The 17,606-nt window shown below is 46.6% G+C and overlaps 1 protein-coding gene across 1 annotated transcript; it reads right to left on the bottom strand.

Moving 5' to 3' along the window:
* Window positions 1-564: 564 nt before the first annotated feature.
* On the bottom strand, window positions 565-17,271 carry TMA7 (translation machinery associated 7 homolog). The gene is made up of 4 exons (XM_082264838.1): window positions 17,183-17,271; window positions 7,895-7,950; window positions 3,776-3,863; window positions 565-724 (listed from the first exon to the last, which is right to left on the bottom strand). Exons 1-4 carry the CDS (start codon window positions 17,196-17,198, stop codon window positions 690-692), a joined length of 195 nt encoding a protein of 64 aa, XP_082120964.1. The 5' UTR covers window positions 17,199-17,271; the 3' UTR covers window positions 565-689.
* Between the last annotated feature and the right edge of the window lie 335 nt (window positions 17,272-17,606).

Here is a 17,606-nt window from a genome sequence, read left to right as displayed (position 1 = left end):
GGAACCCCATTCTACCTAGGGACAGGAACCCTATCTCCAGATCATGCTGGCTGGCTGGCGTCAGCCACCCTTGGGTGCCAGGATGGGGGAGGGGGCAGTAAAAGCCGAATCCCCAGCCACATGCTCCCTCTCAGGGGCAACTGGCTTTGTATTAACGAAGCACCTTAAAGTGAGGTAAACCAGTACAGTTATTACTGTTTGGTAGATTATCTTCATTCATTAGCAGGTGAATGCGGCCTTCCATGCATTCACATACATTGAATACGGTCCTTAAATGGAAAAAGGTTGCTGACCCCTGCTTTAGATGCTCCAAAAAAATAAATAAATGCACATTTTTTACATGCAAAAAAAATGCATTATTTTTTGCAAAAAGTGATTCTTTAAGACTATAGCAGATAAATTTAGGGTCGAAAAACCCATTGATATAATCCCTGCAATCTGTTTAAAAATTAAATAGAATTTCTTTACATATTTATTCCTTTGGGAAGAAACAAGTCATGGGAATTAGTGGAATAGTTAACATCGCTTAAGTCACAGATACCACGGCATTCAAAACGAAAGGGAAAAAAAAACAAACACTTTATTATCACTGTACACAAAACATACAAGAGATCCACTGAGCTGTCACTTCTAAGAGATCTTCACAGTTCCAACGCCACAACCAGAACAAAGTCATGTAAACAATCTGCTCACTTCTTTCCCGATTTCTTTATCCCGCCGCCAGCTGAAAAGAAACGCATATGTGTTATTTCTTCTTAATATTCCTTTTTGGCAAGCAGAGCGGCATAGAGAGGAAGATTCCACACAATGTCATTACAAGCATGAGCCCGTCATACAGGGAAATTCGGAACGGCTGGAGGATATTCTAATCTAGAGTAAGCCAGCTTATAGATAAATGGTGTTACAGGAGACAGAAAATAGGATTACATCCAGATATGTAACTGAGCAAGCACAACGTGGAAAGACAGCCAATGCCCCGACTAAAGCCCAGAGTATAAAAATGTCAAGGTGACTTTATCTAAGGCCTCATAATGTGGGGAAAAAAAAAATGGGAATTTAAAGTAGTTTCTGACACACACTAAAGCCGGCTATAGATGGATCGAACCTCAGCCCATTCAGCAGAGACCAGCTGAGATTTGATCCATCCATTTGCAGAATGATTGAACTGGTGGATATTTTTGCATTCGATTACTGCCGGCAGCTATAGCCACTAGCAGTGATCACTGTTCTGTTGGCAGGAAAGCCCCCCCCCCCCCAATTGGCAGAGGACAATAATGCTGTGGGGGAAACAATCAATTTTCTTTTCTGGAACCCGTGATTTCAGATGCATAAAACTGCAAAGTCTATGGCTTGTTTGAATTCCCTGACACTCAGCGGCTTATTAAAGTGACCCTGTCATCACAGGGTCGCTTTGTATACAAAGCATACCTGTTTAAAGGAGAGTTAATATCATTTTCTAGTGGTCTATGCAGTGGGACATGGACTTCCCGTCACGCTCCTAAAACAAAATCGAGTAGGGTTGCTCATTGATTCACAGGAAGCTTTTTATTTTCTGAATAAATGCAGAGCTTCCTCTAAATGGCTAAGGCAGAGAAGTGGGAAGATGACATCATAATCTCCTTAGCTAATCAGATAATCAGAGGAAGTTTTGCATGAATTCAGAAGATACAAAGCTTCCTGTGAATGGCTGAGCAGCACTCAGCCAAAATAGCAGAACACAGCGCTCTATACTGTACATAGCTGAGGATACATAAAGTTCACACAGCGCTTACAGCCACTTCATGAGTTAGTGAAGGAAGTAGTTTTTTTGGACCAGCTTAATTCAAACAAACTATTTAAAGTTAAGGCACAGGGGCCCCTCCGTAACGTGGAATCCGCTTGCTTAGCGGGGGATCTCTTCGCTTATCCCCGCTGAGCAGGCGCATGACAGGTCCGTGTCTGCTCCACTATGCACAGGGTACACGGACACAGTCCCGCTCTCCTTTATGGGGCAAAAGGATGAAAACTGTCGTTTCTAGCTGATCGGCCAGACGGACCACCATTCGTCTGTTTTTGGCAGACAATATGGCGGATGGGATGGTGGCGGGTGTCAGCGGATCTGCTGTTTCATAGAAGAGACTAGATGTTCAGATCAGGTCCGTCTGAAAAACTGACAGGTTGACCTGACTGGATCATCCGTGTGAAAGGGGACTAAACCATTTTAGCTTTAATCGCCTCCACCAGTCAACCCTTGGGTGAGCCAAACACCTATGTTCTCTGCTGCACACTGTGGTCCCACAATATGTTCTGTACTGATGCATGAGGTGGTGGAAGAAACCACAGCATGTGGCAGGGGAGCAGGAATTACATACCCCCATCAGTGTAGAATAATGAAGAAGCCACTGAGCAGAGAAGCGGCAGCATTTCAAGACATGGTCTGACAGGGTTACTTTATTAGACATTGCAGACTGGGTCCTCCCATGTAATGCTGCAGACAGCAATCTGTGACAGACCAGTCTCCCCTTCTGTTCCCAACCCTAATTCATTTTAACAGACTTGGTTGCTTTGGATTCCTGTGTTTCTCCCTGTGTCTGTTTTATACATTTGCTCCCCCCCCCCTTTAAAGAAAGGTATGGTTGCAGTAAAGTTTTATAAAATGGGCCCCAAAATTAGAGCTGCATGATTAATTGTTAAAAAAAAAAAAAAATTGCGATCTCGATTCAAGCTCCCTCACGATCTTAATTCTTCATTTTCGTGGTTCAGTTCAGAGTCGTTCTCTGCTCACAGCCACAAAGTTTATCACAGCATTTTTAAGTGCTGAGAGTATAAGATTGTATCATTTTGCTCTTTTAGATCAAAGTGATGAACTTTGGTCTGTAAATTAGGTCAACTTAACTATTTAAAGCGGAGTTCCAGCTGTTTCTGTGTAGCTGCTTTTACTAAACATACTTAGCTGTCTCACGAGCCAGCGATGTGGCCGTCCGAAGTCTCCATTCTCAACCTCAGCTTCACAAGTGTGGGCACCTGGCCGTGACAGCTTGCAGCTTCACAGTTGGGTGAGCACTGCGCATCCTGAATAGCCAGGCAATTTTTAGGGACCTGTGATGTGTCCCAGAAGATTGCAGGAAGGGAGGGGGAGAGGAGAACTTCCGAATGAACCGCCTAGGCGTTGTAAATGAGAGCAGCAGCAGCTCTCTTCCTCCTCATAGACTCAAGAGACAGCTGTCAATCATGCCCAGTAAGGTGGAAGAGGGGCCGAGCTGTGCATCATTGGACACACAAAGCATGGCTCGGGAGGGACCCCCTATGAGTGCCCCCAAAGCAAGCGGCCTGCTACGGTGGGCACTCAGCAAGGGGAGACACCAGAGCAGGCTGCCCTGTGCAAAACCATTGCACAGATCAGGCAAGTATGAAAATTTTGTTATAAAAAAAATTACTTTAAAGACAAGTTAGTTGAGGCTGGAATTCTACATTGATGACTCAAATGACACAAAAGTGTTATGCTAAAGGGAAAATGTCACCCAAAGCCATATTTTAATTGAAGGCAAATTGAATCTGGTGGGCTATGCCACCGCTCCCTAGCTTCTTTTTCATCATTTCTAAACCCCTCTCACTCCTACTGTTGCACCGATTAAAAAAAACAACACATTCTACAGGAAGAGAGGGAGGCTCTAGTGAAGTGCCCCAGCAGTTATGTACATCGGCCCCCCCTCAACTTGATCAGACAAGAGATGCTTTTTATAAACAGAGGCCATTATTTCCTGTGCTGTGAATATTTTATTATTGGAGGACTTACTGAGAGGCCCCTTCTGGCCGGCCTTACTCTTCAACTCATCCAGCTTTTTCTGCTCTTCTTTCTGTTTCTGCTTAAAGGCGACATCCTCCTACAAACAGAATGAACGGTGAGAGTAAAAAACCATCGGCTACTAATGCTACTTCTAAACTTATTAGGCCTTATAAAAGCTGCAGGGACCAGATATTACAGTAAAGCTCTGGCCAAAGGTTTTGAGAATGACACAAATATTACATTTTCACAAAGTCTGCTGCTTCAGTGTTTTTAGATCTTTTTGTCAGATGTTACTATAGTGAAGCATAATTACTAGCACTTCAGAAGTGTCAAAGGCTTTTATTGACAATCACATGAAGTTTATGCAAAGAGTCAATGTTTGCAGTGTTGACCCTTCTTTTTCCAGACCTCTGCAATTCCCCCCGGCATGCTGTCAATCAGCTTCTGGGCCACATCCTGACTAATGGCAGTCCATCCTTGCATAATCAATGCTTTATGGCCGGAATACACTATAAGAAAATCGGCCGAAAATTTCCATTCAGCGAAGGATCGGCCGATATTCTACTCGTTAATGCCCAGCCATCAGTGACCGATATCGATATTGTGAACAAAAAATCCTGAAAAAAACGAAAAATTCTGTCGTCTCGTTTGCGAACGAACGATATTCTATACGTTGGTGTTAAGGTTGTTCCATTTAAAATCTGTAGAACATAAATCACGCATGCACTGTTTCAATGGTCGGCGGTCAAACGGTCAGGCGATATTCGGCCTGTGTATGTTGGCAACGTTTTCGACCAAGGAACACTTTTTCATAAGTCGGTGGTCGAATGATCGGGCGATATTCTACTCGTGTATTCCAGCCATAAGAGTTGGTCAGAATTTGTGGGGGTTTTTTTGTTCTCCCGCCTCATAAGGGTTGACCACGAGTTCTTAAAAGGATTAGATGTTCCATTTTTAAAGTGTTACATTTTGTATATATTTTTTCAATAAAGATATTCATTTTTTAGCCTATACCGCTTGGGTTTCCTTCCCAATCTTTTTCTAGCTTTCTTGCTACCATTCCTTTTGTTACAGGTAACTATTTATTGGGAACCCCACACCCCCTCCCCTTTTTTTGAAGGGGGTGAGACGGTGAGGCCATTATGTCCCTGTGGCACCCCAGCTCAGTCTGGTTTTTGCTGTGGTTTGATTGTTCCTCCCCAAGCTGTTCTTGGATGGTTGGGAAAAGTTACTCTGGGAAGTTGTTTCTATACCATTCTTTATTCATGGTTGTGTTCTTAGGCAATATTGTGAGTGAGCGCACTCCCTTGGCTGGGAAGCAACCCCACACATGAATGGTCTCAGGATACTTTACTGTTGGCAGGACGCAGGACTGATGGTAGCACTCACCTTTTCTTCTCCGTACAAGGTTTTTTCCAGATGCCCCAAACATTCAGAAAGGGGATTTATCAGAGAAAATGACTTTACCCCAGTCCTCAGCAGTCTAGTCCCAGTACCTTTTGCAGAATATCAGTCTGTCCCTGATGTTTTTCCTGGAGAGAAGTGGCTTCTTTGCTGCCCTTCTTGACACCAGGCCATCCTCCAAAAGTCTTCTCCTCACTGTATGTGCAGATGGACTCACACCTGCCTGCTACCATTCCTGAGCAAGCTCTGCACTAGTGGTGCCCCGATCCCGCAGCTGTATCAACTGTAGGAGACAGTCCTGGCGCTTGCTGGACTTTCTTGGGCACCCTGAAGCCTTCTTCACAACAAATAAACCTCTCTGCTTGAAGTTCTTGATGATCCGATAAATGGTGCAATCTTAGCAGCAGAAATATCCTTGCCTGTAAATCCCATTTTGTGCAAAGTAATGATGACTGCACGTTTCCTTGCGCGTAACAATGGTTAACAGAGGAAGAACAATGATCACCACCTACCTTTTAAAACTTCCAGTTTGGTATTCTAACTCAATCAAATCAGCATTAGAGTGATTTCCAGCCCTGTCCTCGCCAACACTTAGGCCAGGTTCATGTGCGAATTGGATCCGCATTCCAAAAGGGTCCTGTGCATGTTTAGGTCCGAAATCAGGCAAAAATTCACACCTTAACCGGTGAACGGGAAAGCACCGGACCCCATGCTGGGCACCACAGCCGCACATGTGAACCCAGCCTGACACCTGTGTTAACAAGAAAATTACTGACATGTCGTCAGTTAGTTCTTTTGTGGCAGGGCTGAAATGCAGTAGAAATGGGGTTTTTTTGGGGATTACATTCATTTTCATGAACTTTGCAAATAATTGCAATTCATCTGATCACTCTTCATAACATAATTCAAAAAGAAAAATTGGACAGGGAGCAGAACATACGATCAAGCCAAGGGGGCTAGAAGAATACACGGACCGCAACCTGCCAGGAGTATGGGACTTGAAGGCATAGATAAGGTGGTAAAGACAATTTATCAAGGACCATTGTGTGATAAAAAAGATTATATTCCAAATATAATTACTCCTGCAGGTTGCGGTCCGTGTATTCTTCTAGCCCCCTTGGCTTGATCGTATATTTGATCTGCTCCCTGTCCAATTTTTATTTTTGAATTACGTTTCAGGGATGTGGCAATGATTTGTGGTTCAATGTGACTCGGTATTCCTTCATTTCTTTTTTCACTCTTCATAGCAATTTGCATTTACTCCAGAATGTTATCATAAAAACTAAGGCTGCAGACTTTTGTGAAAATTAATATTTGTGTAATTCTCAAAACTTTTGGCAAAGGCTGTACAATGGTCAATTGTGACAGACAACCCAGCAAATACATCAGTACCCACACTCAGGCCCCACCAAAGCAACTCATGGCTGTAGTGCTGGAATCAACACTCCAGGCACCTGTAGAAGGTAAGGTGTCAGTTTATAAAATCCGATTTCAAATACCATTCTTCCCCACAGCTGTCGTTACCAAGGAGTGAATTGTAATGGCCACAATTCTAGCTATTGTAGGAAAAGGTGTGCCTAATCCCAGAGGGTAGAACACCAATCCATCCATGGGTTCCACTAACTGGAGAAAAAAGACCCCGTTCACACTGGGGCGACCTGGTCGCCTGACAGGTCGCCTGCCATAGAGAAGCTGTGGACCCGTTCTAATCGGAGCGACACAAGTCGCTCCGACTTAGAAAAAGGGTCTGGAGCTTCTTTGGGGCGACCTGGAGCGACCTGCATTGACTTCAATGATATGAAGTCCGTGCCAGCCGCTCCGAGGTCGCGGTGCGAGCTGCGCACCGCGACCTGTGAGGTCGCCCCCGGCAACTAGCGTCTCCCCAGTGTGAACGGGGTCTCAAAAAAAAAAAAAAAAAAAAAGAACACCAAAGAATGTTTTAAATGCCGAATGTTTTTTTTATGATGACAAGTTATAATCATTATGCACACGTAAAAGGAATAGATGCTGAAACATTTATTCTTTTTTTTTGTGTTGGTTTACAATGCATCAGGTCAGCCGTGCAGAACAGGACCCCGGAAGTAAGTGGCGATCACTGGAGTAGCAGTGTCTATTTCAGTGATTTTCAGCTTCCAGAGACATCGGTCAGACATGGTATATACATAGTTACATTGTTCCAAGGGGGATCAGTGTACCTTTGTATAAAATATCTATGCCTGGAATTCATCTTTACATTTTTTTTCCCCAATGTCCTGCCTTAGGGCTCTTTCACACGGTCCGCCTCCATAGGCGGATCCGTGCTGCTCAGCGGGGATCGATGCGCCGATCCCCACTGAGCTGGCGGATGACAGCTCCGTCTCCGCTTGCAGTGCGCAGAGGGAGGTGTCACAGCCCCCGCTGCTCTCTATGGGGAATCGGATGAGAGCGGACCGCCTGTCCGCTCTCATCCGATCCCCAGGACGGATGGAAAATAGGGTTTCCATCCGTCCGGATTTCACGGACAGGATCGGATACGGATGGCAGCGGGTGTCACCACTGACATCCGCTGCTTCATAGGGATGCATGGGGCATCCAATCAGATCCGCCTGAAAAACTGACAGGTGGATCTGATCGGAACGCCCGTGCGAAAGAGCCCTTACCCTAACACATTGCATGAAAGCAGTAGTTGGGAAGGTCTGTACACAATTGCTCACTGTACCAAGCTAAAGACAAACTGGTAAGTACCTCATCCATCTCCTTGGAGGCTTTCTTAGGCTGCTTCAGTGGCTTCTTCTTACCGCCTGCAAAATGAAAACATAAGAAAGGTACTTTAAAATAGTATCGCTATCCAAAGATATTCATTATGATGTCTGCATCAAACAATCTTTATGTATAAATCTGTGACTTTTCAATGGCTTGGTCTATGCGGGGTCAGGCAATGTTTAGCTCCACCAAGCAGTGAATAGCCACAGAGAGTAACAGCAAGTGCCAAGCTGACCGATGGACAGGTCATGATTCTCTATGGCCAGCACTAGAACATACATACATACATACTACTGCAGAAGCGGCAAGGAGGATTTAAGGCCATTTCACACATTCTGGGGTGACCGCCGTTTTTCTTCACTGGAAGAATGCCAGTCACTGCTAGGACACACAAAAAGCAATTGTTTTCATAAGTGTCCTATACACACTGCAAGACAGCCCAGAGGTGCGCTGCATTTTATCACAGGACGGGATCACGTCACTGTACAGCAGCACACACACTGCCATAGAGTGATATGGAGTGTTACTTTGTATACTTCAAATAAGGGTAAAGCAGTATTAAACCCAAAAGTAAAAATTATATTGCATCCTACCAATTCTCATGTGTGATGCTGCATTGGTTTTCTTTTTTAGGCTCGCTCTCTATTCTCAATCTAGTGATCCAGCCAGCAAGTGTTGCATTTAAAAAAAAACAAGCTCTCTAGCAGATGTAGCAGTTACAGGGATAAGACAAACAATTGAACACAGAGCCGGTTCACACTAACGCGGCACGGCTTCGGGGGCGACCTGTGAAGTCGCGTGCACCGCGACTTTGGCGCGACTTGCACGGACTTCATGTAATGAATGTCTATGCAAGTCACTCCGATGTCGCCCCGAAGTAGTACAGGAACTATTTTCTAAGTCGGAGTGACTTGAGTCGCTCCTATTAGAACGGTTCCCGTAGCACGGCATGGACCGCGACTTGTCAGGCTGACCACTCGCGGTAGTGTGAATGGGGTCTGACAGGGGTGCTTAGAATGATCAGCTTTTGTTTAGGTAAAACCTTTAGCCCAAAAGGAGGGAAAAAAACAGTTTGTTATAATTGCTTATAAAGAGTAAGCTAGAGTTTGGCTTCAATTTGTTAGTGTATTTAAATCTGCTAATACATCCAACAATCCCCTCCCCCTAGACTGCTGATACTGCTGTTCAAAGGTGCCCCCTGTACTCCTTCATCCAGAGTAAGGGGACTCTAATACAGGAGGTGTGATAATGGCCAGATCACCAGGTGAAAACAGGAGAAAAAAAATAATGTGGAAAAAAAAAAAAAAAAAAATGATGGCAGCCACCACATCTAATGATGGTTAAAGCGGGGGGGCGTGGCCGACTTCCGGGATGTGAGGAGCGTTCTTTCCTAGCTCCGCTGCCGACCATTAATCCGACATAGAATCCTGGTCCATCCGAGGCCTGATTTACCTCCACACTGCCCTCGGAGTCTCCTTACCTCCTCTGGCATCCTCCAGCGATGGTCAAGTATGGTAGGGACCGGCCGGCTTCTCCCGATCGGGAGCCGGGTCCCTCGAGGCAGATCCAAGATGGCGCCCGTTCGTCTCCTCCACACAGTGCGCTCGAAGCTGCATCACAGTCATCCTGGCTGGGGGACAGTGCAGAATGGCCGGTGCTGTCACCGGAGGCTCGACCCGGGGTGGAACATGAAGAACATCCTCCCTCTCAGGTAACGGAGCCCACGTTGTCCCAAATCATGGAGGCCATTAAGACCTGCCACACATCCCTGGCCTCGCACATTGATGCCCTTAGAGTAGACTTTTCTCTGCTTAAGGACGATGTCCAGAAGATCAGACAGAGGGTCACTACCGCTGAACAGCGCCTTAGTGCAGTAGAGGATGATGTCTTTCCTATTCCTGCGGCCCTGCGTGATATTCAGGCGGAACAGAAGGCTCAGGCGGCAAAGTTGGGGGACATGGAGGACCGTCTCCGCCGCAATAATCTCCGGTTTTTGGGATTCCCTGAGGGCGCAGAGGGCAAGAATCCGGAAGCGTTTGTGGAATCATGGCTGAAGCAGACTCTGGGACCTGATACATTCTCCCCGCTCTTTGCTGTGGAAAGGGCACATAGGGTCCCATTCAGGGCCCCCGCACCGGGTGCCAGGCCCAGGCCTTTGCTTGCTCGGATTCTCCATTACAGGGATAGAGATGCAGCCCTGCGAAAGGCCAGGGATTCCCAGGATCTACGCTTTGATAATGCCATAGTTACTATCTTTCCAGATTTCTCAGCGGCCACTCAAAGGCAGAGGGCCGCGTTTGTCCATGTTAAAAAGAGGCTCCGGGAGCGTCAATTTCCCTACAGTATGTTGTATCCTGCTAAATTGCGTGTGGTGGCTAAGGGCAAGACGCAATTCTTTTTGGATCCTGCGGAGGCTGATCAATGGCTAGACTCTCTGGGCAGAGGATGAGGGACTGGGAGACTGTTCGTTACACCTTTATTGTTCTGTTACTCTCTGACTGGGCCCTCTCCCTGGATCCCGCTGATCTGTGGTGCCATTGCATCTCTGAGGGGATTTGGGGGCTTTCCACATTGGATGTGTCTTTCTCTTGATCTTTTGCCTCGGATGGACACAATGCTCGGGCTCGAATGCTCGGTAGCTCTCTAGGAACACCCCTTCTACCTGTTTTTCACCCTTCTTTAATGACTTGGTTTTGTTCAGGGTTCAAGCTCGGGCAAGTTGGGGCTGCGGGCAGGGTGGGGGGTTTTGTTTTTTGTTCGGGGACTGTTTTAATACCTTCACAAATTATTTCTCTGTTTTCTGATCTCTGTATGGTACTGTCTATGACTCGTGCTGCTGTGCTGCCCCCTGCTGACCGGTCCTGGCATGGACCGCTTCCCCTGGGAATGATGTTTCTGCTCATCGGGACGCGGACATTTTTTCTGATACTATGGCTACGGACACACTAACTGTACTGTCCTGGAATGTCAGGGGCCTAAACGACAAAGTGAAGAGGGCCTTGGTGTTTAATTATGTTAACAAATACAAACCACAGGTGATATTCCTCCAAGAGACGCACTTGACTGGGTCCAAAGTTCTGGCCCTGAAGAGGGCGTTTGTGGCGCATGGTTTTCATTCTATGTTCTCTAGTCATGCTAGGGGGGTATCCGTTTTAGTTACAAGAACTCTTAAATGCTCGGTGAAACATGTTGTTACAGATGTCTATGGGCGATATGTCATTGTTCTGCTTCAAATTGATAATGCGGTTTATACATTTTTATCTCTTTATATTCCACCTCCATTCACTTTGGCCTTTTGGGACAAGGTGATGGCACAGCTGCTGCAGGTGGCGGAGGGCCCTCTCCTGATTGCGGGGGATTTCAACACCGTGGTGTCGCCCGATATGGACAGATGTCCGGGGGATGGGTCGGCTTCCTCTCCTCTAGCGGCCTCGATGGAGAAATACCGTTTGGTGGATTGCTGGAGGTGGAGGAATCCGACGGGAAGGGAGTTCTCCTGCTACTCTGCCTCCTATAAAACACTCTCTCGGATTGATTTGTGCCTTGTCTCTCCAGATTTGCTTTCGAGACTACTGTCTGTCTCCTATTTACCCAGAGCCATATCGGACCATTCTCCTATGCTGGTTAAGCTTAGCCTTTCCTCATCGGTCGGATACAACCTGTGGCGCCTGAGCCCTCAGTGGCTCAATGAGGAAATTTTCTTTAACATCACGGCTAAGGAGATGGCCCATTTCTGGCTGGTCAATCAGGACACTGCCTCTGGGGCTATTGTGTGGGATGCCTTCAAGGCTACCATGCGGAGTACAGTGGCCAGCGTGATCAAGCAGCTCAGGGAGGATAGAGAGTGGAGAGTTGAATCTCTGCAGTCGGAGGCATCGGCTGCTGAGGTGGAATACATCCGGAATCCCACTTCCGCTAACTATGCCTTGTGGAGGGACAGTGCCCGACAACTGGACCTTGTATTACTGGAGAAGACCCAGAAAAAATTGCTCTACCAGAAACAAAGGGTATTTGAATATGGTGATAAGAATGGCAAAATATTGGCGTATCTCTCTCGCTCTGAGCAACCGGCTACGGCCATCTCTGCTGTGTATGATGGCCAACACCGTTTGTGCACGGAGGGACCGGAGATCGCGGGGGCCTTTTTGGATTTTTTTCGTTCTCTATACTCCTCTGGAGCCGCCTACTCTCGGGAGGAATTGGCATCTTATTTGCAGGACATCCCGGTGGTCTCGCTGGAGGCGGAGGACAGCCTGTCTCTTGAGGGACCTATTACTCGCGCGGAGATTGCGGAGGCAGTCTCCTCTTTTGCGGCTAATAAAACGCCGGGATTGGACGGCTTTCCGATCGAGTGGTACAGGGCTTACTCGGAGGCATTGATCCCACGTTTGTCTGCGGTATATGCCGAAGCCTTTGAGAGTGGTGTGCTTCCAGCCTCCCTTCGGGAAGCGCTGATCGTGTTAATTCCTAAACCAAATAAGGACCCTAGTTATTGTGATTCATATCGCCCCATATCCTTAATCAATGTTGACATCAAGATTCTGGCGAAGGTTTTGTCCCGTAGAGTGAACACCGTTATCTCTACTATTGTTCATTCTGATCAAACTGGGTTCATTCCCGGGCGCTCTACGGCCATAAATCTACGACGTCTTTTTACGAATCTCCAGATGCCGACTACTGAAGTGGATACTAGACTTATTGTGTCGCTAGATGCTCATAAAGCATTTGATTCGGTAGAGTGGCCCTATCTGTTTGCTGTGCTGGGCAGGTTGGGATTTGGGCCGAACTTTATTAAATGGGTTAAGCTCCTTTATGACACCCCTGTGGCTCGCATTCGGGTTAATAATAAGATTACTGATCAGTTTCCTATCTGCCGGGGCACGCGGCAGGGGTGCCCTTTGTCCCCCCTGCTGTTTGCCCTGGCGATAGAACCATTGGCTGCCTTGCTTAGACGAGATGCTAGGATCCGGGGATGCCGAGTGGGGGACCTGGAGGAAAAAACGTCCTTGTATGCTGATGATATGCTTCTTTATTTAGCGGATCATCGGGCATCCTTGGATGCAGCCTTGGAGGTGATTGAATCTTTCGGGAGGTTCTCCGGGTTTAGAGTGAACTGGGACAAATCGGTGGCCTTCCCCTTTGACCCTCTTAGTGCTCCTACCCTGGTTCTTCCTCGTAGGCTACAGGCGGTGACTAAATTTAAATACCTGGGAGTGGTCATCCAGCAGCCTATTACGATGTTTGCCGACAATAATATTGCCCCGATGGTCCAGCGGTTGAAGCAGACTCTGCCCACCTGGGGCAAGCTGCCACTCAATTTGCTGGGCAGAATTAATATATTTAAAATGATATATCTACCCCGTTTTCTTTACTTGTTCTGGCAGGCCCCGGTGTATCTGCCCAAACGCTTGTTTGTTAGTATTGAATCCCTGTTGCTGTCGTTCATGTGGGGGGCGAAGCTGGCGAGGATTTCCCTTAGCACGCTAAAACTCCCTGCGCACGCTGGGGGTTTGGCGGCTCCGGACCTCCAATCCTATTACTTAGCGGCCCAACTGACGCATGTGCACGCCTGGTTTTTCCCTGACTTGCCTAATGCGGCGGTTACCGCCTCGGCGGCGGTCATGGGATCCTATGAAGCACTCCTGAACTCCTTATATAGGAAAGGCCCGTATCAGAGGGAGGGAGCTGGGATTATTCGGATGGCATGTAGGATTACTCATATGTGTAATGCTAGGATGGGAGGCTCCTCTTTTAATGAATCCCCCAACGCCCCTCTGTGGTATAATCCGGGATTGCAAGACCTATATAAATTGGCAGATCCTAGGCGTTGGGCGGGCTTTGATTTGAAGTACGCTCATCAGTTGTTCTCGGACCATACGTTTAAGACCTTCGCTGAGTTCAGGTCGGAGCTGGGGGTCCCCTCGACATGCTGGTTTCTGTACCAGCAACTTAGGCACGCGGTGGCAGCACAGTTTGGACTTCGGGGGGTCCACCTGGTTCCGACTCGGCTGGAGAAGGAGCTGATGAATTCCGACCACACTAAACTTATCTCTCGATACTATGGGTTGCTTCTTGGCGATGGGGGAGGGAAAATGGCGACCTTACAGGCAAGGTGGCAAGCAGACCTGCCTCAGTTGGAAATGGTGGATTGGGAAGATCTTCTTGGGGCTCAGTCGCATGGGCTGATAGCCGCAGGGGATAGGGTTATCCAATTGAACTACTTACACAGGATATACTATACCCCTTATCGCCTCTATGTGATGGGGAGGCTCCCCTCTCCGTCCTGTCCCCGCTGTCAGGGAGACAAGGGGGACTTCTTTCATATGGTGTGGTTGTGCCCGGTGATTCAGTCCTTTTGGAAAGGGGTGTGTACTTTTATGGAAGAGAAACTGGCACTTCCGAATATCTGTTCTCCTGATAGGTGCCTTCTTGGCAATCTGGAGGAGGAGAGTCTTCGGCAGTCCCAGAAAACCTTAATATGTATCCTCTTTTTCTATGCCAAGAAATTGATTGCTCTGAGGTGGAAACAAGATGCGCCGCCTACGGTGTCCGCTTGGGTTGACCTGGTTAATAATGCCCTTCCCATGTATAAACTTACTTATATGGCCCGGGGGTGCCCGAAAAAATTTCGTAGGGTATGGTCCTCCTGGACTGGATCAGTGTTGGGAGCGGCTGAGGTTTAGGACCCCTGGGGGCTGCCGTATATATGGGGAGGAATTCAGATGGTCCGGTTTATACTATGATCTTTCTCTGCCCCTGGGCATTTCTTCATTGAATGTGTGTGCTTTTTTTTTTTTTTTTTTTTTTCCCCACCCATAGGGGTTGTGTCAGCAGATTCATTCGCTGTTTATTAATGGTCAGATGGTATCTATACTGTGGTTAAGGGTATTTATGATGTGAAGGGTTGTGTTGCTGTTTGGGTTTTTTTTATTTTTGATAAAAATATAGTAACTATCCATTAAAAAAAAAAAAAAAAAAAAAAAAGGAAAAAAAAAAAAAAAAAGAAAGGAAATTTTTTTTTTTTTGTTGTTGCTCTGTGGGAATACGGGGGGACTGATTTAATTGCTGGAATATCTAGCCTGAGTTACTGATAAGCTGTTATGTTCGCTTCTGTTATTTTTATGATGTACTCCTGTACCTGTATTGGTTTTGTTACCGGTGTTTGTGTGTTTTTTTGTTTTTCTTTTACTAATAAAATACCTTTAAAAAAAAATGATGGTTAAAGCGGTTGTAAACCCACTTTAAAGACTTTTACATACAGGTAAGCCTATATTAAGGCTTACCTATAGGTGCTATAAATATCTCCTAACTTTGCCCTGTTTAGGAGATATTTACATTGCATGCAGCCGATGACGTCATTGGCGCATGCGCCCTGAAGGAACGGCCACCCGTGCCATTCCTTCAGAGCCCTGTGCCGTGAACCCCCCGGAGGACACGATCCAGGAAGTCCTTTTGCTGAGCGGGCGGCACTGCGGGGGCTTCGTTTTTAGGTAAGTACTTCATAATGAACTAGTATGCGATGCATACTAGCTCATTATGCCTTTGTCTTTACAGGTTTTTTTCAGAGGCTTTACTTCCTCTTTAAACTGCTATATATGACATTTTTGGTTTTGGGTTTAATACCGCTTTAAAAAAAAAAAATTTATCCAAAACTAAAGTTTTGGATAGAGTGGAGAGGGATTAGAACACTTGTCAGCTTTTATTGCTGTCTGTGCTAGGGAGATTCACCCTCTCGATTTGTCTGGTTTGCCATTATAATGGAAAGTAAAAGAAAAAAAAAAAAAAAGGAAGAATCCGACACGGGGTATAACCCTTCCTTGCTCTATCCAAAATAAAAAAATAAAATAAAAAAGTTGCCCATAGTTCTACTTTAAAAAAAAAAAATTAAATAAAAAAGGAACTGTGTAATATGCTGAATGAGCTCACTGCAGCCGGAATGGACATGTGCCACAGTGGGGAATTTCCCCTCCAGAGGTGGAACTGGAAGTCAGAGGAAATCTCTTCAAGTGGAGAGAATCCCCCTCTTAGACCGTTGGGTTTCCCCCCATTCTCTACACTTCTTGTTCTGAGGACAACTCATTAATCGCTTACCGAACACGCACTGTAACTTTAATTCTACAGTGCAGGCGGGCTGCGCAGAATCATGTATATATATATATATATATACATACACACGTGACTCTTCTGGGTAGGGGGGCCGGGGCGTTGCTTGCGCTGTGATTATTCACAGCAGAAGCTGATCAGTGAGTGCCAGCCAATGGATGACCACCGACACCCTCTGATCGGTGAGTGCCAGCCAATGGATGACCACCGACACCCTCTGATCGGTAAAGAGAAAAGACAGGACAGAGCTCTGCATATGTAAACACTTCCTCCCTCCCCCCCTATGTATATATGGATTGCATGGTATGTTACCGACATGTAGCGAGAATTTCATGTCAATAGGTTTCAAGGAAAGAAAATAAATGATGACTTGTTCAATACTTGTTACCCGCTGTATATACTGGAATTTTTGGCAGGTGGTGAAAATGTCATGTCAATAGCACCTTTAAGCCCGGTTCACACATATGTGATACAGGAACCAGTGCGGGTTCCCCACATCGCATGTCACTCACCGGTGGTTCACACTGACATCTGCAAACCGTTGCGGGTGTCCATGTAAAGTTAATGACACCCCCAGATCAGATCGCAGTGCAAAATGTCAAATGGTGCAGAAATTGGATGGCAAAGGTGCGAACACCCATGCGATCCGATTCCAGGGTGAACCAGAAAAAGGGTCCTGCACCATTTTGGAGCAAATGTGATTTCAGCCATACAATTTGTTCACTTTAATTGGGTGCACACACATGTACAGTCCCCGGGACTGAGGTCTTTTAGCAGTCCGGTGGGAAACATGTCACTGATAATTGTAGTTCCACCTCACCTATATAGAGGCATTGGAGGTCTCTGTGCTGCAATCACCCGGATCTTCCACTCATCTCTCCCCCCCCCCCTCATACACCCCGGTACAGCTCCCCCACCCTACACCCCGGGCACAACTCCTACACCCCCCCCCCATACACCCCGGTACAGCTCCCCCACCCTACACCCCGGGCACAACTTCTAGACCCACCCTACACCCTGGGCACAACTCCCCCCTACACCCCCCATACACCCCGGGTACAGCGGAGTCACAGCTGGTCTGCACCCGGCCAGAGCCCTCATCCTTCCCATCACTCCTCACACACAGGATGGCATCGGATCCCGCCACCCCCCATTCAAATCACATACCATCTCTTCCAGACATCTTTGCCGCGACTTCAGGACAAGAATCCCCTCTCTGCACCGGAAATAGATGTCCTCTGCACTGCCTGAGCCGCGCTCCGACTTCCGCCTCTAATCGAGAAACACTATATATATAGAAACAGTTCACTATTTTGACAATGAATATATTATTTGTATTTATTACAGTAACAAGCTTTGCGTGGAGTATAAGAAGAAAAATTAAAAAAAATGTCAGCCATATTGGTACACCACTACATTGAATTAGCTGAAGCCGCTAAATGAGGGAGCACGGCCATATTGGTACTCCATGAGAGCGCCTAAGCAGAAGCCGCAACAATGTAACATTACAACAGCATCGCAGATGTGTATGTACTATATTTTTTATACAGGCTGACGTTATTATTAAAATCCTCTGCAATTCACGACGTAG

Source organism: Pelophylax lessonae (assembly GCF_965119305.1).
Source record: "Pelophylax lessonae genome assembly, chromosome: 8".
NCBI classification, from domain to species: Eukaryota; Metazoa; Chordata; class Amphibia; order Anura; family Ranidae; genus Pelophylax; species Pelophylax lessonae.
Note: the sequence above shows the minus strand (reverse complement) of the source record. Positions and strands in the feature narration are given on the sequence as shown.

What these genes read in the sequence shown, in the direction of transcription:
- TMA7 (XM_082264838.1), bottom strand. An exon ending in CCTCCAAGGAGATGGATGAG is followed by an intron (nt 3,864 to 7,894) that starts GTACTTACCAGT and finishes TTCTGTTTGTAG; the next exon opens with GAGGATGTCGCCTTTAAGCA. An exon ending in CGGCCAGAAGGGGCCTCTCA is followed by an intron (nt 725 to 3,775) that starts GTAAGTCCTCCA and finishes GTTTCTTTTCAG; the next exon opens with CTGGCGGCGGGATAAAGAAA.